This window comes from Diuraphis noxia, unplaced genomic scaffold, assembly GCF_037042655.1.
Source record: "Diuraphis noxia isolate RWA-SAM2 unplaced genomic scaffold, SU_Dnox_SAM2 contig0003, whole genome shotgun sequence".
Taxonomy (NCBI): Eukaryota; Metazoa; Arthropoda; class Insecta; order Hemiptera; family Aphididae; genus Diuraphis; species Diuraphis noxia.
Genome location: NW_028301713.1, coordinates 22498283 through 22520183, shown reverse-complemented (window position 1 = coordinate 22520183; position 21901 = coordinate 22498283). Strand labels below are relative to the sequence as shown.

The 21901-nt window shown below is 33.4% G+C and overlaps 1 protein-coding gene and 1 pseudogene across 2 annotated transcripts in view; both read left to right on the top strand.

The window, feature by feature from the left end:
• The window catches only part of Tmtc3 (Transmembrane O-mannosyltransferase targeting cadherins 3), a 61004-nt gene extending 58533 nt beyond the window's left edge, over positions 1–2471 (top strand). For both annotated transcript variants that reach the window (XM_015513508.2, XM_015513509.2), the window contains 4 exons: positions 20–202; positions 269–553; positions 626–835; positions 918–2471. In XM_015513508.2, coding sequence (XP_015368994.2) covers positions 20–202; positions 269–553; positions 626–835; positions 918–1025 — 786 coding nt within the window. In that variant the 3' untranslated portion in view covers positions 1026–2471. The remainder of the gene's footprint in view (positions 1–19; positions 203–268; positions 554–625; positions 836–917) is intronic.
• Positions 2472–3547: 1076 nt separating this feature from the next.
• LOC107165320 (uncharacterized) lies at positions 3548–21878 on the top strand (annotated as a pseudogene).
• The last annotated feature ends 23 nt before the right edge of the window (positions 21879–21901 follow it).

Genomic DNA, 21901 nt, shown 5'->3' with positions numbered 1-21901 from the left:
ATTCCTTTTCACTTTTCAGCTGGGCGTTGTACTTTTGGAACAGGGTAAACATTCACAGGCCTTGGCTTACTTAGATAAAGCTTTGGAATTCGATCCGGATCACGAACAGGCGTTGCTGAACTCAGCCATACTGCTCCAAGAGTTGGGGCAGGCAAACTTGAGAAAACTTGCTGAGAAGAGACTTCTCAGGCTTCTGTCGAACGTACGCATTATAGATACTAACAACTGGTAGTACGATTGTAATCGTTTTATTTTCATATGATTTTAGGGTCAAAAAAACGAACGGGTGTTTTTCAACTTAGGAATGTTGGCTATGGACGAAGGAGACGTACCGGCGGCTGAACATTGGTTCCGTCAGGCAATTCTCATTAAAGAGGATTTCAGGGCCGCTCTGTTCAACCTGGCCTTACTGTTGGCTGACGACCACAGGCCTCTGCAAGCAGCCCCATTCCTCAACCAGCTGGTCAGGTTCCATCCAGACCATGTCAAGGCTCTGATATTACTAGGAGACATCTACATCAACAACATCAAAGATCTAGATGCTGCTGAAAACGTGAGTTTGTTCACCACTGAATAAACCACTCCGACCCTGACTTTTTTAATCCTTGTGTTGTCGTATTTCCAGTGTTACCAGCGGATACTGCAACTGGATCCAGACAACACGCAAGGGATGCACAATCTATGCGTGGTGTACGTAGAACGTGGCCTTTTGAAGGAGGCTGAAATTTGCTTACAAAAAGCCCATCTGATGGCCCCACATGAAGATTACATTATCAAGCATTTGAAAATTGTGCAAAACCGCTTGCTGGCAAAACAGACTTCTGATCAGCTCAATGTAAGTAGTAGATTTACATTTTAATACAATAAATAAGCTCACTCGTTTTCAACCAATTTTCGTTTTACTTTTATATTTATAGGAGAATCGTCCGGATTCTAAGGAAATCCGAAAAACTGAAAAAGACACAACTCGTCCAGACACCAATCTTAAGTCGAATACCAAACCGTCTACACTATCTCTGTCATGAATGATAAAATATTTATTAATTAAAAAAGTATATTTTTTTTTTTTTTTTTTTTTTTTTTTTAGTTACGTACCTAGTCATAATTCACCTTTTTTGATGTTAGTACTTAACTGAATTTTTTTTACAACCTGATAATGTCTCTAAGACACCATTTCAAATAAAACATCAAAGTGACATTACTGCACATTTTATTAAAAGTCACAGACTTGACACTTGTATAGACAGGTATCCCAATACTTAATTTAGTAATCTCATTTGGTGCTAATACTCAATGACAGTACTTCATTTATAAAATATGCTTCTATACATTTAATCTGAGGCTAAAATTAATTAGTAAATCGTAAGATATATTTTTCTCTTGAATTTTTATTTTGAATCGTTTCGAACGAAAACAATTTGTAAAAAAAAATCGTGCTGTGATGTATTTAGTAGGTCATAGTATGATTATAATTTATAATATTATTTTAAAATTAAGACCTTATTCATTATTAAACTTCTATAAAGTTATTTTTAAAACAATAATGATCTAATATTGATATTCACATTTTGTAATCATTATAATTATAAATGATTGTGTTTTGATTATTGGTTGAAAAATTTTTAAATATAATTTTTACTCGATTTATGTATTAATTTAGTTTAAGTAATTACCTACTTAAAAAAAAAATAAACAAACATCAACTGATCGTTTGAAATAACAATAACTACTTAATTATTACATTAACAATTCAATAGATCATACATATAAGTCTTGAAAACATAATTTATTTCAGTCTGGAAAGCAGTTTTTTTTTTTTTAAATATACCTATGTATTAGTGTATTTGTTTATTTTTATACTTATTATTTTTTTTTTCATTACCACATTTGTGTAAGAATGTGACACTATGTTAACCAATAGAAAAGAAATTTGGATAACAGTTATTTAATACATTTTGTTTTAAAAATTTAATCTCAAAGAATCAGTATTATATTTTCACGTAATAATAAGTTATTAACATGTATTTGAAAAATTGTCGTAATTTTATAAAATGTTTTTTTTTTTTTTGTATTTGCGGACAATCATTGTAATTTTTTAATTTAATTATTATGATTTTTGAAAATTTAAAACTCTTACTTTGTACCTGGGCCCACAAGTTTTTTTTTAAACAAATTAAATGAAAACATGTTCTTTTAACAATGGATAATTCCAACTTCTGAAAGAAATGTTTTGTATGAAACAAAATTTGTTTTTTTTTTCAAATACCTATATGTTAAAACTACTGTATGGTCTAAAAACGCTAGCTGTTAATGTATTTTATAATATTATATGTATAAAATATTTATAGATGTTTACCAGAGGTAATATTGAAGATAAATATTGCTTTTTGATGTGATTTTTTATTTTATGTTTTATAAAAAAAAAATAAAAACATTAATATTTTAAACAATATAGGAATTGTGTTACTTTATTAATTGTGTTATATTTGTACTCTAATCAGAGTAAAAACATTTTGAAAATATGTGTATCCTAAAATGTATCATATCATATTATATTTGTATTAGGAATTTTGCTTGTGTTGCAAAGAGTTAACAAGTAAAGTTAAAAAAAATTTTCAAAAGCACAATTTGTTTCTTTAGATGAATAAATTTATCAACTACAAAGGCGATTCACAAAAGTACAAATATAATATAATTATTGTAGAATCAATTTTATTTTAATATGGACCGTACATATTTCTTAGGGCCGCCAGTAGAAGAACCCTAGTCACTGGTAAACTTATACTTTCACATGGCTAAAATTATTAATTTTTTTTATTAGTATTTGTTAGTTAACATAAAAGTTATGGATCGGATCATTTTCGACTATAACACCAATAATACTATTAATAAAGAACTAAAGACTAATAATTTGTTTGAATGATAATAACTTGGAAACTACATATATAATTTTATTTAGATACTTAAATCACAAACTATATAAAAATAGTCATATAGTATGAGATTAATATTTTTGAGAAAATCATTTGCTAAGTTATTTGCAGTAGAAAGGGGATTTTCATTAACAAAAGTTTGTATCACCATATGGTAATATGTATTATCCAATATTGGTTGGTAATATATTAGATACCTACTTTTATTTTATGAGGTTCTAACCTCTACTCTGTCTTTCACATCAATATATGCTACTGATTATATACATACATGTTTAGGGAAGTTAGGCTAGGACATAATTAAGACAGTAAGTTTAAGGAGTATGTGTAATTTCTAAAATTGCTTAAGATATAAATTTTGTCATACATTTGACTGAAAAATATCCATCAATGGTTATGATAGGTATCTACTTGAAAATAGTTGAAATTCAAATACTATTAGTATTCAGTATAGTTGGCTAATAATAAATGGGTATAGCTTAAACTAAGCAACCATATGAATAATATTATAAAAAATGTAATTACATTTTTTTATAAAATGACAGTTTTTACACAATCTTAAAATTTAAAAACAACATATTTTTAACTTACCAAATTTCACACCAAACACGGCGATGTCTCAAGTAAAAGAATGTCTTCAGAGATCATATGAAGTAGGAAAACACAATAATACTTTAATAATACAACACAATTTTAACTAATTTATTTGTGTGGTATGTTACTAACAAAATTACATAATTGAATTCCTAATTATAGTGTTCGAAAGTACCAAACGCCATCGCTAAAGCCTGTTTGCAGAAAGTTGAAAAAAAAAACAGTGAAATTCAAAGATTAAAGACCTGTCAAACACTAAAGGTAACAAAAAATTTAGAAAGGTTACCAGATTAATTTATTTGTGAGTGATTGATTTATCATCGCTGCACCAACATTTTTGATCAACGAAATTCTTTGTTAATTTTTTGATACAATTAGGTATTTAACATTTGGTAGTTAGGTTAGGTAACTCTAAAAGAACTCAATATAAATTGTAATAGTATATATAGCCAGTGGTATTGTACAATACAATAGATCCATTTCTCTGTGAGTCATTCAAACGATGATTTAACATTAAATGCATTATATGTAGATAACAATTATTATATATAATATGCCTCTATACTTAATGTATTATGTACTTATTCAATACAAATATCAGCATTTTAATTGTACGCTCTTTATATTATGTTAACTGCACAAAAACCAGGTCTTTATTTATAACTAATTTACAAACAAAATGCCTAAATATAGTAGGCATTAGTACCTATAATAAAATAAATTAGTAGCATAATAAAGTGCAATTACTTGGTAAAAGCTATCAAGTTAGGTTAGGTTATATAAGGTATCATGTTTTTAATAGTACAGATATACCTACTACTTAATCTCTGTATTCCTATTTTCTATTTTTATTTCTATTCATATGATAATTTTCAAATGTTCTAATAATACATTTTTTTATACAACTACATAAATATTTTATGTGATTAATTAAACAAATAAACAATGTTTAGTGTACTTACATAGGTATCGCTATTAAAATATAATACTATAATCGTCTTCATTAACAGCTTAATGGTCCATCAAGGAGCTAGGCTGCCACTAGTAAGCCTTCATTTTTCCCTGTCCAAAGTCCAGTGTAGCATTGCATTCTCTTCTATCAGTCTCCTTTTCTACTGTGGTTTTCCATCTTATTGTTCTTGATCTCCCAAGTGGACATTTTTTATTATTTTACCTGTCAGAACATTTTTTAATAAATCTCCAACCGCTCTCCACACATGTAACAACCACTCTAGACGATTATATCTTATATATGTAAGTATATTCAGTCTTTTAAAAAAAGGTCACACCGATACCACACACAACTCTTCATCGTGTCTTTTTTCATAAATTCCTAGGTTATCATTGTACACATTGGTCCATATATAATGTTTAGTATTTTTCTTTCCCATACAGCAAGTTTTCTATTGTCATCTTTCATCGTGGACCATGTTTCATATCCGTAGGTCACTACTGGTCTAAAGTAGCTAGTGTAAAAAGTAGTTTTTGACTTTCTTCACAGCAGTTTTGATCTCAGTAAAGAAATATACTTTCAGTAACGTCTTGTCATTACACAATTTCAACTAATTAACGTAAATTAGTGGGATTCCAAAAATTCTTTTAAAAAGAAGTGTTGACAATATCTTATAACAAATATCTAATAATGAGATTCCTCTCTAATTTTTTGGGTCTAAAGTGTTTCCTTTTTTAAATATTAGGCATAGTATTATCGTGTTCCAATCTCCTAGCATTAATTCCATTTTCCAAATTTCACTTGTAATCATTTCTTCGCCATTTTTTAATGATTCCACCACTACGTTGCTTTCCCCGGGTGATTTGTTGTTTTTAGTTTCTTTATGAAGTTATTGACTTGCTGTTTTGTTGGAGTTTCAATATATAGTTCCACCGTACTATATTTCATAACTATTTCTTCGTGTATTGATGTTGGGGGTGTTTTATTTAATAAATATAATTACATATAAAAACAAACTAAGATTTTAAGAAATAAATTAGGTGAGTTAGTGACAAAAAATAGGAATCTATAGTAGAAGAATTTAAAACACATTTTGAAAATCTATTCAAGTGTTAAAATACTAGTACTAGTACTAAATATTAAAATCCTAGTCTGTGGTTTATATCCCCGCTTAATACTGACAGTTTTGCAGAAGAAACTTCTGTTTATTTTTATTTTCTTCAGTTTTCTCAATAGATCTCTTTTCTGCCAATCTCCTTTCACATCTTATCACTTTATTGGTTTATTTTTTAGTGTTTTTATAACTTTCTATATTTATGTCACTCGGGTCCTTGATAGTTTTTTCTCATATGCAGTTTCTCCCGTTTATTGCTTCCTTGCACCTATCATTAAACCATTCTTTTTTTATTTTTTTTAAACTATTCCTAAGCAATTATTGGCACTGTTGACTACTGCTGTTCTAATTCTGTCCCATATCCGTTTAGCATCTTCATCTGTATTTCTGTTGAATTTTTGTAATTCTTGTTGTGTTTTACAGAATATAATACTAAAATAATATAAAATAACAAAAATAAATAATTATACGTAATTCATTTAAATTTTAAATCACGACAAGAGTTACGTTAAAATTAATAGTGTTACATAGGTAATATTATTGGTTAATAAATGATATCAAAAATTCTGATAATACATATAAAAATAATTGGAAATGTGTAATATATAGAACCTAAGTAGGTAACCATTGAATGTATAGTGGTTTGGTTGTCAGAAGCGACATTTTCTTCCTATAACACCACCCAAAACCATCCATCTTTATATAGTTTTATAACAAAATGAATCTGAAATTTTGAAGAAAAAAAATAGTATATATTGTATATTATACTATAATATATACCCTGTATATATTACCTATATATTTAATGGATGAGATCTTGGATTGATAATTTAATTATATTGTTATTAATTTTCAGAATCGATTCAAGTACGTGCAGCCACGTCGGCGAGATTTGTGTAAACCAACCTCGGTAATTTTTATGACTAGGTGCCAAACTATTAACTGTTTGATGTAATTTTGCACAATGTAGCTGCTATTTTTTTATACATCATTGATAATGTTTTATATTTTTATCATTTCATTAAGCTACATTATAATTGAAAAATTAATAGATAATAAGTTTGAGTGTCTGTATGTGTAAATTATAGAAAATATTAATTGTATTCATGTATGTACAACATAAAATATTATACATAGTTTATACAGTATACACAGTATATCATTTGATGCTCAATCGTGTTTTAACAGGTAAAAAGGAATCGGGGCGCAATCATGTTTTAATTATTCGGGCGATTGTAAACTCTCCAGGGTTTAGTCCAATACTACCTGACGGGAACATGTAAACTCTCCCGGGTCTAGTTCAGTACTACCTGAAGAGAATATGTAAACTCTCCCGGGTCTACTTCAGTACTACTAAGCTAGCTGGGGAGTATGGGGTATTATTCGTTTTACACAGTTGCAGGTAACACTAAAATAATTCAGTCCGTAACTTCAATAATATTTATGGGTAATGCTGGAAATATTTTGCGTCTTGCATTATACATATTTCTTTTAATTAGTAATAAGTCACTAGTGTCAATGGCGTCACTATTACTTTCCTACAAAACTTTACGCAATATTTTCCGTGGAGCATCAGATATATTCTCCGTTGCTTTTCGCTTTCCCGATTGCGTTATGCACAAACGTTGTACCTTTTGCTCATCAGAAGAGTGAGTGTGTTCTAAATTAGATCTTGATACAACTTCCCTGTCTGAAAAAATGCATGTATAAATGTATGTATTATAATATAACTATAATATAATATATTTATAATGTAGTAATATGTATAAAATCATACAATTGAATTAAATAATTACATACCGATAATATATATATATATAAGTGCGTTATTCACATTACACTTCCACTTGACTTCACCAGTCGATGATAGTGTTGATTGCTTATGGAAAATATACGAGCACATAATTGAAGTGTAGTCCACCGTCGAATGACGTTCAAAGTTTGGGTATTGGTGTACAATGTAGAAACACGAGGATTGAATAGATGTATACTTATCGATTTATTGAATTAAACACGGTATAGAATATAAATGAATAAAATATTAACACTGATAAATTAATACTATGAGAGGCTCTGATTAAAATATACGTGACGCTCTGTAATAAAACTTAAAAGATGCTTTTCAGAGTAACGCTGGCGTCGTTCACTCTTCTCATCAGACTTCACTCGACCGACTCCCGGGCACCGCCCGGGCCCGTCGCAACGGTCTGTCCGGGGACTTTGGTATGTGCTGACCCAGCCGAAAATGGTCACGTAGGCCATCGTGAGAACCAAAATGGTCACACACTCATTTTCCCCTGAGTCAACACAACTGAGCGTTTATATGCAAGCCTCCATACACACTACGTACATACATGTATACATAATATATATATGTACACACATACATACTTGCCTACATACACACTCACCCATATACAACATACCCCCAGCGTTAAACTGGAGCAGTCCCTGCGACCTAATTCATTACTTTTACAAATCTCTTAAACTACGGGTACACCTAGTTACAATACCGCCACATGGTGTCTGTAATGCTTAAATTAACTTAACTTAACTTTTATCTTAAGGCAATACAAAATATATATATTTTTTTTATATAAACTTAAAGGTTATCTTGGTCATTATTTGAAAGATTGTCTGCTACCTCTGGACTATACATTTTTACAACCTTATTTCTAAACTTTATAACTATTGTACCTATAAATATTAATAAAAAGGTTATTGTTACATAAAGAATGGTTATGTGGAATTCTACTTTAAATATAAACAATGGTGCTATGGTTTTGGGCTCGAGTTTACTCGATTCTATCGCTTTATGGGCTAGGGAGTTCAAATCCTTAAAAATTTTTACATTAGTGAGGTTCTGCGGTAATACAGAGCAAAGAGTTTCTGTCAACATTGATTCTATATTAAACTTTCGATTTTCTGGAATTATATCTATCTGTATATCTCTATTGGTCTTAGAAAATGGTACGAGTACACAGCTGTCCGTATGAACTTCGCAAGACGGCGAGGCGGTCAACCTACCCACACCCGAGATCTCAACTCTAAAGGTCTGCGGAGGATCTGTGCACGTAATTGTACATAGGTCTGGTTTAGTATAATACAGCCAAGAGTTTGCCTTTGATAACCGATGCCAAATAGGTGTCTCTAATGTTACCAGTTTGAATCTACAGTCTTTCAGGGGGTTAAGAAAGTTAGTTAGATGTGACAACTCACACAAGTCGGATCCCGTTCGGTAGTGGATCGGTTGATCACCCTTACAAAGTGTATATACCCCCACCTTGACACATGATTCCCATTGACTAACCTCTAATGAAATAAAATGTTCGTTATCATTACTTAATGCCAGGTAGTCGACCTCAGGGGCAATTAGGGCTATGGTATTTTTATCATATTGGATGGGTAGTGAAATAGGGTGGTACATTGTATACTCCTCAACAGATATTAAAGGTATTCCTATATAGAAAACTAAGTATTGCTCTTGATGAAAGATTGTTAGGTCCGAAATTTGGAGGAATTCTGTTAGAGATTCTGTTTTAATGTCTAATGGTAATGCTGTTCCAGTTGGTCCAGCCCGCTGCCAATACGGGGCATTGCTAGTCTGTCAATATTGAGCTCAATGCACACAAATTTGAGGTTCTGTAATGTCAGGAACATATCCTCTAGAGATGGTTTTTGCCAGTATTTTGGTTTCGTCACCATATACAGAATGTATCGATTCTCTTGACGTATGTATAATACTTCGTGCATTTTGGGATGCTGACTTTTTAACATCTCCACATTGCCAAACTTCCTGCGAAACATGAGGGCCGTGCCCTGACTCATTTTTACGTCTTGCGATATGCAATGCGCGAGGCTGTAATCCGATGGTGCGTCGAATAAGTCTCCCGGTTCCTCTTTTACCATACTGTTGATTATAGACTTGCCCTTTATCAGTTCCAAGTAGGTATCAAAACTAACGCGGGTGACTGGGATAGATGTTTTGTTTAACATAACTCGCCCCATGCGACTGAGTGCATCCGCATTCGTGTTTGCGACACCTGGTTTATAGATAACTTCGTATTGATATTCTGATAATTTGATTCTCCATCGCATGAGCCTTGATCCAGGGTCCTTAACATTGAATAGCCACGTAAGTGGCTGATGATCCGTATAAATCTTAAACTGCCTGCCCAGTAGATAAGGCCTAAAGTGCTTGACTGACCACACAACGCTCAGCAGTTCCTTTTCCGTGGTACTGTAATTTTGCTCCGCCTTGTTTAGCGTACGCGATGCGTAAGCAATGGGAAGATCTTGCCCTATTTCCCGACCTTGCGAAATCACGCTCCCAATTGCGTACTGACTCGCATCGGTTGTTAGGATAAATGGTTCCTCGAAGTTGGGATACTGAAGTATAGGAGCTTGAATGAGCTTCTGAATGAGTGCCTCAAATGCTGCTTGACACTCCACAGTCCACTCGAAAGGTTGTCCCTTCTTTAGTAGATTTGTCATTGGCTTGGCTATTTGGCTATAGTTTTCAATGAATCTTCGATAATAACCCGATAGTCCGAGAAATTGCTTAATTTCCGTCGGATTTTTGGGTACTGGATGATCTCGAACGCAACTAATTTTTGCCGGGTCTGGTTTCACACCAGCATCTGTAATAAGATGTCCAAGGTAGATAACCTCGCGTCTGAGGAATTGACATTTGCTTGGCTGAAGTTGTAAGTTGAATTTTCGTAAACGTTGGAATACTTCTTCCAATCTTTCCTCGTGTTCAGTCAGATCGACTGCGTATATGATTATGTCATCCAAGTATACAAACGCCTTGGTGCCATTTAATCCTGTCAACACGTTGTTCATTAGACGCTGAAAAGTGCTAGGGGCCCCACATAGTCCGAAGGGCATTCGAACAAACTCAAAGTGACCTTTGTCCGTTGAAAATCCCGTTTTCTCAGAATCTTGCGGACGAATTGCGACTTGATGATATCCACTGGCGAGGTCTAGTGTGGTGTAATATCTGGAACGTCCTAGTTGGTCCAGAATCTCATCGATTCTTGGGATTGGGAAAGCATCCCCGATAGTTAACTGATTAAGACGACGGAAGTCTACGCAGACTCTGAATTGCGGTTTTCCATTCGCATCTGGCTTCTTAGGTACTACTACAAGAGGTGCATTCCACGGTGATTCTGATGGTTGAATAATGTTATCCTCTTCCAACTTTTCCATTTGTTCGACTATCACCTGCCGATGAGCGTAAGGAAGCCTATATGGCCTGATGTTTACTGGAGCTGTTCCCTCCGGAATTTTAATCTCATGTTGAATTGCTGTGGTGAACGATAGTGGCTCCCCCTCGAGATGGAACAGATCCTGATACTTTTTACAAATTCGCCACAGGCTGGCCTGTTCTTCAGGATTTAGATGCTCCGTCTGGATATATTTTGCTAATTCTGTCATTCGGTTAGCCTTGCTTTCCTGCTCTTCTATTTGATTACAGAGATAGACGCTTGATTCCTTGAAGACTTCATGTTGTACACCTCGTAGCGGGGGTGGGGAGAATTTTATGGAGTCCTCTGATGGGTTTATTATTGTAACCACAACTTGTCCATCCCTTACACAATTGATAATGTTTCCCAATAAAATTCCCTCTTCTCCGATGCTCTGTGCATGTATTATTAGGGTTGTTCCCTCTTTTTCGTCTGTCAAAACAGGTACGAGAGTTTCTGAACGTGGTTGGATGATTAATGTTGGTGAAAACTTCTGAGGTTCTGGAGGTTCTGGAGGTTCCGGCTGATTTATAGGTTCTATCGACAGCGTAGAGGTTCTGAAGTTAATATTCATTTCCTTGTCCCGAAGGAATGGGGTGCCCAAGATTCCTGCTTCTGATATCGGAAAGTTGTCATGTATGACCTGGAACGTGGCAGTCGTGACATTCGTTCCAAGTTGGACACTTAGGGAGACTGAACCTAAGGTGAACACTGGTTGTGAATTGATTCCTGTTAGCTTGTAGATGGTGGTTTCATCGACCAGAATATTTTTTTTTAACTCTGAAAGCTTTATCATGTTGACTTCACTACCGGTATCCACCAGCAACTTTACTTTTTCCTTTATACATTGAGCAATCCTGAGCGAGATCGAATTATTTATTAATGTGGCTGAGAAGTGGAGGGCCGTTGCAGGCTTAAGACAGCGCTTTGAATCTGCTGAACCGAACGCGCGCTGATTGTGCTCGGCTCGTGCCCGTTTTCCGCTTCCTGATTCTCTGTTGCCTTCTCTTGTTGATTCTCCTTTTTGCTGTTAACATATTTCCTTTTCCGGCACTCTTCCAATTCATGTCCTACTTTCTTACAATACCGGCATATTAATACTGTTTTAACGGCATTTTTTGAATTTTGGTTTCCGCTCTGCTGGCTGGCTTTATACTTTTCTTGGTCCCATTGTGAGGCTCTGCAATCCTTAGCGAAATGGTTAGTTCTGCCACACTTGAAACAACCTTTATTGGCGCTGACGTTCTTTCTGTTCTCATTTTGTTTAGACGTTCCGGGGTTGGGTTTGGGCGAATGTTGCTGCTGATTTTTGGCATTAAGTTGCAGGCTAAATAATTGTGTTTCCTTTGCCAGGTTCTGTTCCGTTTCCTCCTCTAAAGCGAATATCAGTGCGTCGCTCAGTTTTTTAGGGCTTCGCGCTTTTAATAATATTCGATAAGACTCGGGTAGACCACTTATAAACGCGTTGAGCACTTGATTGTGTAACAGCCTGTCAATGTCCGTTTCGTTCGTATAACCTCCCCCTTCCATTGTTGCGCCGATTAAATCGTGTAACAGTTGCTCCATTTTGTTGTAATACTCCTGTACCCCTTCGTCAGGAATCATTCTACATGTTAGTAATTTCATGTGTAACTGTGGAAGCAGCTTCTTCGTTTCCGACATTTCCACAATATTTTTCCGGAACTCCTTATAGGTCGTTATGTCCTTGTACCTCAATGATCGCAATGCTCTTCCTGATAGCTTTATTATCAATCCCTGTACTAGCATCTCTATCTGTTCTGGATTGACCATCCTGACTGCAAAATCGCATGCCCTTAAGAAGTGGTATGCCTGGTCGGGGCTCGCCCCATCAAAGTTCGGTACTACTCGCATTGCTGCTTCGACACTTACTCCAACCTTGGGTGCTTCCGTCATAGAATCTGAAGTTACAGATTTGTGCTGGTCATCCATCTTTCTTATTTGTTGCTCTGGGTTGTTCTGATGTTCTGTCTTATGTGAATATTGTTGCTTTTCACGATTTGGTCGAGGTTCTGGATGCTCTGTTTTTCGCTGATGCTTTGGAAGTTCTGAGTTTTGTTGATTTTCTGTATGCGCTGCTTGTTGTTGATTTTCTGGATGCTCTGTAATTTGTTGATGCTCTGGAGTTTCTGTGTGTGGCTTGGTCTTTCGACTCCTTAATAAATACCTAGTTGACCCTAGCAGTTCGTCCGTTCGGTCTATTGTATCCCTTGCCCTTTGTAAGACCCCACTACTTGGTTCATAAAATTCACCACTAGACGGCTCACTACTAGAGCTATCCAAATCTATTAAATTTAAATCAATGCCATCATTTGACCCTGAGTTCGACATGCACTAGCAAAAAGGCCTGATTATTAGATAAATTAAATATACTGAAGCCAATTATTATTATATTTTTTTTTTTAATTAAATTAGCAAAACAATACGAGCAATACTAGATAAGGAAAAAAAAATAATAATAATAACAATAATTATTATACTAAAGAAATAAGTACCAGATAATTTAACTGCCCCAAGTAATTACAAATAAAACTTACGAAACGACGTATAGTAAATACTGTTGCATCATGATTGTGTTGACACTTGATTGTTGTTATCTACCGCGTGATAAGATTGTGCGCTGTATAATTGAATTGTTCCACTGACCTACTGCTTGGTGTCGTTGACCCACTGCTGGCGACGTTGACCTTGCCCCTTCTCGTGCTGCGACGGTGCGTACCGAAACGAAGACTCCTCCCTGACGGTGACACTGTGTAACACGGCGGCGGCGACGACGACGACGGCGGCGACGACGACGACGACGACGACGACGACGACCGAACTCTCCCGTAGATGTGCTCGGAGCGCTGTCTAGTATCGTAACGTAGTAACGGGTTGTCCCGGCGGCGGCGGCGGCTGCGGCTGCGGCGGCGACGACGACGACAACGACGAAGCCGACCGAACTCTTTTCGCCCGTGCGTACGGTGCGCTGTTTCGCAGCTACTATGTATTAGCGACGCCGCGTATTAAGATTTAAATATTATATACGGCACGCGACAACGAATGTAATGACGGCGCGTATGGTACGAGTTACCACTATTTTTTTTTTTTTTTTTTTAAAAAAAAAAAAAAAAAAGAAAAATCTTACGAACTCTGCGAACGGGTAGCCTTGACGACGGCGCGGGACGATAATGTCGGCGCGATCGTCCGGTGATATAATGACACTGAATATACGTATAATGTATATACCCGAGTGTATATATATATATATATTTAATATCGTATACTCCGCTGGTCAGATGTAACGACAAGTAGCTACGACCCTACTGGCAGTAGCGCGTATGTTATCGATAAACACTAATACACTATATTACTTATATTATATGTATATTGTATACCTTATGTCACTCGTGTCTCTGATTACTGAACGATTTTCTGTAGGTTTTCTGACGATTTTCTGTAGATTTTCTGTAGATTTTCTGACGATTTTCTGTAGATTTTCTGTCGATTTTCTGTAGATTTTCTGTCGATTTTCTGAAGATTTTCTGTCGATTTTCTGTAGATTTTCTGACGATTTTCTGAAGATTTTCTGACGATTTTCTGTAGATTTTCTGTCGATTTTCTGTAGATTTTCTGTCGATTTTCTGAAGATTTTCTGTCGATTTTCTGAAGATTTTCTGTCGATTTTCTGTAGATTTTCTGACGATTTTCTGAAGATTTTCTGACGATTTTCTGTAGATTTTCTGTAGATTTTCTGACGATTTTCTGTAGATTTTCTGTCGATTTTCTGTAGATTTTCTGTCGATTTTCTGAAGATTTTCTGTCGATTTTCTGAAGATTTTCTGTCGATTTTCTGTAGATTTTCTGACGATTTTCTGAAGATTTTCTGACGATTTTCTGTAGATTTTCTGTAGATTTTCTGACGATTTTCTGTAGATTTTCTGTCGATTTTCTGTAGATTTTCTGTCGATTTTCTGAAGATTTTCTGTCGATTTTCTGTAGATTTTCTGACGATTTTCTGAAGATTTTCTGACGATTTTCTGTAGATTTTCTGACACCAAAACCGATTGAATTCAGACGGCGGTAGCTTACGTAGGTTCTTTAGAGATCTCCAAAATTGTACTATCGCAAAATAAATTACGACAATTTTTCCCTTTTAGAGATCCCACCGCTGCCACCAATGAAGTGTAGTCCACCGTCGAATGACGTTCAAAGTTTGGGTATTGGTGTACAATGTAGAAACACGAGGATTGAATAGATGTATACTTATCGATTTATTGAATTAAACACGGTATAGAATATAAATGAATAAAATATTAACACTGATAAATTAATACTATGAGAGGCTCTGATTAAAATATACGTGACGCTCTGTAATAAAACTTAAAAGATGCTTTTCAGAGTAACGCTGGCGTCGTTCACTCTTCTCATCAGACTTCACTCGACCGACTCCCGGGCACCGCCCGGGCCCGTCGCAACGGTCTGTCCGGGGACTTTGGTATGTGCTGACCCAGCCGAAAATGGTCACGTAGGCCATCGTGAGAACCAAAATGGTCACACACTCATTTTCCCCTGAGTCAACACAACTGAGCGTTTATATGCAAGCCTCCATACACACTACGTACATACATGTATACATAATATATATATGTACACACATACATACTTGCCTACATACACACTCACCCATATACAACATAATCAACACTTCTCTGTTTCGTTGACTTAAAACATACTTAAAAATTGGTTGAGCCATTAGAGTCGATATCGTTTTAAATATTTAAATTAAAAATACTTTAACGGTAATTAAATATTTAAATGACAAATACAGGTTAACACTTAACACAAGATAAATACAGATTAAATACGGACATACGGTAATACAATTCATAATAAAAATTATAATCATAATCTCTGCAGGGTAGCAATAACATTTAAAATAACTTGGGAGAGTTTACACATTTCTTTCAGGTAAACAAAATATTTACCCGGGAGAGTTTACTAGTTTTAAAAATCGGGAAAGTTTACCATACAATCGGGAGAGTTTACGACGGCCCAATTATTCGGGTCAGTAAAGGAAAAAGAGGACAATGGTGTTGCAGCCGAGTATTGGTAGTTGAAAATTCTTGAGTTTTATCCTTTAAATGTTTTTATTCTTTTAAAATTTGGAACCTTCAGCGTTTTGAACAATAAATACTTTCTTCAACTTTAAATGTATCTTCTAATCTAAGATAATATATTTTAATATTTATACAGTCTTCTATACGAATAAGTGTAACTATATAACATGAATAGAAGGTGTCCCTGGTAAAAGCTATCATAGTATATTATGTCAATAAGATATATCTATAATTTTTTTTTGGATAATTTATAATTTAATTTATGCCTATCATCAAATGATTTGTATACCCCCTGATATCACTTAAGTCAAATGTAAAGAATTATATTGTAAATATTTTATTTCATTACATTACAAACCATTACCCACTTCTTAATATATATATTCGAATGGTTCAAATACCTAAAATTATATACCAAACCACCCTCAGTTTGCTGTTTATTTATTATGATTAAATACTTACATAAATATTATATAATATATAGCAACCGGCTGTGTGTAAAACGCCCTTCACTGAAGACACCGTATACAATCATTCGTACTACAAACACGATACGCGTGGAAATAGGCCGAAACCCATCATGCACAAAGACCACTTGGTCATGGCTGGAAAATTCCAAGACAAAACTTCTCAAAGGGTTAGTGAAGAGTTTATTTATTTAGTTTTAAGAATAATGATTACGGTCTTCAGCTATGGGGTGCAGCAAAAAAAAAATAGAATCTAAAAAAATCCAAACATATCAAAATATCACTTTACGTTAACTAACTAATGCTCCACCATACATTTCAAATCTAAAGCTCCAGAATGATCTTCATATTAAAACGATCGAAGAAAAATCAGTAATTTTTTACAAGCGATTTTTCTCACTTGACAAATCATAATAATTTTATTATATTGTTTTTGAATTCATATTTTTTTTTACCGCGCACAACTGCATATTTAAATCATTTTAAAATCCTGTATTTTATTATTATAATTATTTTTATTACTATTGTATCATATTATGTAACTTGAAAAAAATCATAATATCCTTGTTCTATTTCATCAAATACAAAAATAAAAATTTTCAATTTTCAATATTAGAGGATACTGGAGCTAATTATCATCAAATATTAATATTTTAATTTTGTTTTAAATTGATTTTTGTCATATTATTTAAAATATACTATAAAAAAGCAACATATTTCATAATTTTATTTTTTGCAAAAAAAAGATGAAATTTATGAAAACTAACCACGTTTCAACATTTTTTGTTAAATCATATTAGGTGTTGGTTTTAACGAATAAATCAAATGATAAACAACATCAAAATTAAACTTTTAGTGGTAAACATTAAATTTGTTTCAAATTTAAAATCACTCATCTAAGAGTAGGTTAATGCATGAATAATAAATAAATAAAATGTAACAAATTGAGCGGGTGCTACACCAGCAAGACCTGTTTTCTTCGTCTACAAATAAAATTTGTATACCTAAAACAGTAAAAAGTCCATCTGTATTTATAGAATAGTAATCAAAATTCTACAGCGCGTAAGAAAAAATATTATCTATGTCATATTTTTTTCTGATATTTCTGTTCTCTAACCTTGTGCTCAGCATCGTCTTCAGCTAATCCACAGTCCACGCATTCAAGATTCTGACGTCTATTGAACTTTTTTAGGTACTTACTGATACAGTCGTGTTCGGTAAGCATTTGCGTGAGATGAAGTTGCAGTTGCCAAACCTCATTGAGAGACATTAAGCTGGTTACACACTAGGCGAATAATTCGCGCGCGGACGCGGTTTTAAATCGCGGCGAACATTCGCCTAGTGTGTAACCAGCTTTATGTTGACGATCAGCCTTTCCGTCTATCTTCCCTCGCTGGCTTCCTTCCCCTCCTGTTGCCATTTTTCTATGGTGATAGCTCTTTCTTCTACTTCGTTGAAAGCTAAACCTTACTTCTTGTACCTTTTTTGGTTCTCCGCAGCAATGAGATACGCAGGAATCATACCACTCACAACAAATTTTGCTGCCTTTGACACCGTTCTATAAGCCATTATAGTTTTCAGGGCTATTCTCCTTTGCGGCCCCTCCAACGCAACTACATTTTATGCAAAATATAGTGCGCTTGCCCAGATTGGCGTACAATGGGTACCTAAGGATTTACCTAACCTAAACTACGTAAAAAAGTATAGATATATCAACTTTTTAATTGGCTATCATAATCCATTAACTAGAATGTAATAATGATGCTTGTACTGAATAAGTTTTCAATTCAATTTAGTTCAAATATTACAGTTCCCTTAGCCATTTATGTTTAGTTAAACAGCTAAACTAATCTAAGTAGTTGTTCGAAGTAAAACATATGGTTAGACGAACCAACTCTTACTGATATTAGTATCTAAAAGTATGTATATTAGTTTATTTACCTAGTTCATTTGACTGTACATAAATCTTAATTATCTCCACTTTTGGCAAGCAACTGATCTTCAGCAGCTCACCGAGTTATAAATTATTGTTTTCATCATGAAAAAAATAGCTCCAAGAATCCATTTACCAACAATTATACCGTATACCAATATAAAATATGACGCAAACTTTCAACAATATATTGTGTCACTGTAGATGAGTTATCCGGTACAATGCATATCAGCAGTACAGAAAGTCGTCCCCAAGCACAGTTGTTTGGGGTTTAAAGGACCTATGAGGTTCACGACCACGCAGCAACACGATTATTATATGCCGGGCAACATTGATGGTTATGGGCGTGGCAAGAAATCTGAGCGGTTCGACAACCTCGTGGTCAATTCTCGCTTTCCGATGGCGAGCCTCACCACGAGCTACTGTTCATATCAGCCTGTTTGTGCGAAGCGGCAAAACAATTTTAAACCGAACATCAGGTAAGTGCCACTGCAGCTTGAAGACGCAGTGTTATTTTAGTTTTTTATAGGAGACAAAAGTTTTAACCAGCTCATTAAGCTGAACAATAAAAAAAAATATGATCATAATACTTATTATTAGGTTATTAACATTTACACTTTTAAATCGATACAATTCTTATCTTACATAACTTTATACGTATCTGATAAAAATAATGTTATTTTATAGAAAAAAAAGAAACCGTGGAGCAAAATAATTGAACCTTTCACAGTGGCGGCATTATGTATTTTTCTTGTAGAGACAATAAAAAATTTTAATATGCGACATGCAACAGATTACTAAGATATAATTGAAAAAGCGAAATGTTTAAAGTTGCTCCTTCTATTGTATTAGTTTTTTCGAAATCATGGATAAATTTAAGGAGTATATTATTTTTTCAGAATGTCCATAGACTATCTTTCAGTAGGTATGAGCTCTACCACAATTTGAGGTTTATATCGTTCATCATTTGGATTTTCACAATATTACGGATATTTACCTCACATAGCTAATATAATGAATCATAGTACAAATGCTCATACAAAAAAGGATCAAGAGTTTATACTTTGTATTTTGCCTTTGTAGTTAACAAATTTTAATAAATATATGGGTAGCACATATGCATATAATTGCCTCTGAAGTAATGAACGAAAACCGAGTGAATTTTAAGTGCGTACCTATACTATTTTACTTAATTGTTATTACAATCGATAGGTAGGTCGTAGACTCGTAGGTAACACCTAATTGAAACTTTACTGAGAAATATTGACAAACTAAATACCTATAATTTATTGATTTTGCAATTAGTACCTACTTTAGTTTGAATTAATTGAAATATTTAGTTAAAATTTAATTTTATATACCTATTATACCTACATAATTTATTATAATTTTTAAGAACAAAATTAAAATTTTAAATGGTATAATTTGTTATTAATGTGTAATAATTCGTTTTGATTATACAATAATATTGAGATACCTAAAGTCTATAGAGGGCATACCATCATGGTCACGATATTCGAGTAAAGCGCATATTGGAAGATAGCATGTCCATAGTGCTAGTACAGATTGTTGAATATAATTATTTTATATAATCTGTGGTGCTAGCGACTATAATATTATCATATTTTAATATAAAAACTATAAATATTCATTTCCATCGAGACAATAGATTTCTAGCACCTACTTATACCCAATATTATATTTCCTCTCAAAATTAATAAAATAATAATTATAATATTATTTCATCACCAACCACCGAGAATAAAGCTATTGACTGTATATCATGGTGAGATGAGATAGAACTCAGGCATGTAATATAGTGTCACATGAAAAGTCGCACATTAGTGGAAATGAGGGCTATACATATAACTTTTCCGACTTGCTATCACTTTTAACCATAGTTTCCACGCCATTATAAATAGTTATCAACACAGTTGTTTGATACACATTCCTTGATCTTTTTAACCTACAGCATTGTTCTTCTTATTGGCTGGCATTATATATATACATAATAATATATAACACGGACTAAAATAAACCGACCAGAAGTAGAGAACTACAACATGGGCCAGAGGTGAAGGAGATGCAAATGCTTAAAAAAAACTATTACAATATTATGATAATACATTTCTATTTTGTCACGTTACTTTCCTTCTCGGAGATATTTTGCTATTTTCTATCATTATTAACAATTGCTGTGGTATTTTGGTGGTTACTAATATTCAAAAACTATCTATATTAGGTATTATACTCTATATTTGTTATTTCTACTTTTATTTTGAATTAATATGAATTTTAAATTTTATGATATTTTAAAGATACTTGTAAATAAATATTTGTGTATAGCTTTGTAATATATTCTGCACCTTGATCTTACCTATTGTCTCACATTTAAAACTTTAGTGCTGATATTTGCAAATCATATGGACCAAATTTCCGAGTGTAAACGACATCATAATTTTGTGTCAATATTCATAATTGTATAAATTAAAAATTTTAAAAAATAATAAAGTTATAGCGCTCCAGTAGAACAAATGGATCTAAGCACCACTCACAGATCTAGCTACAAGTTTATTGAACAACAAGAAAAAATCCAAACTCCGTGGGCTGAAAAGCTAGAATATTGCAAACCGAAAAACGCCATGGATTACTGTACCATGTATAATTATAGGTAGGTAAGATTTGAATTATTTCTTAACTCATTAGTACCTAGTGTAACTTACTATAAAACAATTGAACACAAAATGTGCAGCCGTGCAGGGTAATATTTGTGTAGTATTAAAATTGATGTTTTCTGGACACGCCACTGCTGTATACAAGTATTTTAAGCCCAGATGAGCTTTGTAGTAGACCAACAATATATCAATCAGTTCGATCATCTAAATTTAAAAATATTTATAAGAGTAGTATTATATAACTTATTAATTATTATATTGACACTTGTTCGGATATCAAAATTTTTGTACGCCAAAATTCTCATAAAATCATTCTAATTTGAGATAAAAAAAGTTATTAAATTCGTAATATTGTCATAAAAAAGAAACAACTTCTTACTTAAGTATTTTTTAAAAATGGTTATTCTAATGAATTCAAAATATTTCTATATAAGTTAATACTTTTCGAGATAATGAATGTTTAATGTAAAAATAATCACCAATCACCCTGTATACAAAAACTATCTTTGACAAAGAATATCAATTATCTATAATAATATTGATATACTATTTAAATTTTATAATTAATTTATATTATTATTTTTGGTAATATTCACGAAGTTACAAGGAACCGGGTGTGTACATGTATAAAGATAATTCTGACGATATAGTTAATCTCATGGCGGACAGTAATAATTTAGGTAAGATAATATTATTTGAATAGTAATTATATTTACAAAACTTTGTGAATAATACTACACTTTTCACTAACCAAAAACTGTTGTCCATTCACATGTTTATAGCTGGCAATTTAGATAGTGAACGTAAATCAACATTTATGAAAGCACATCAGTTTAATGAATAGACTTTGAAACCACTTCAGCCATT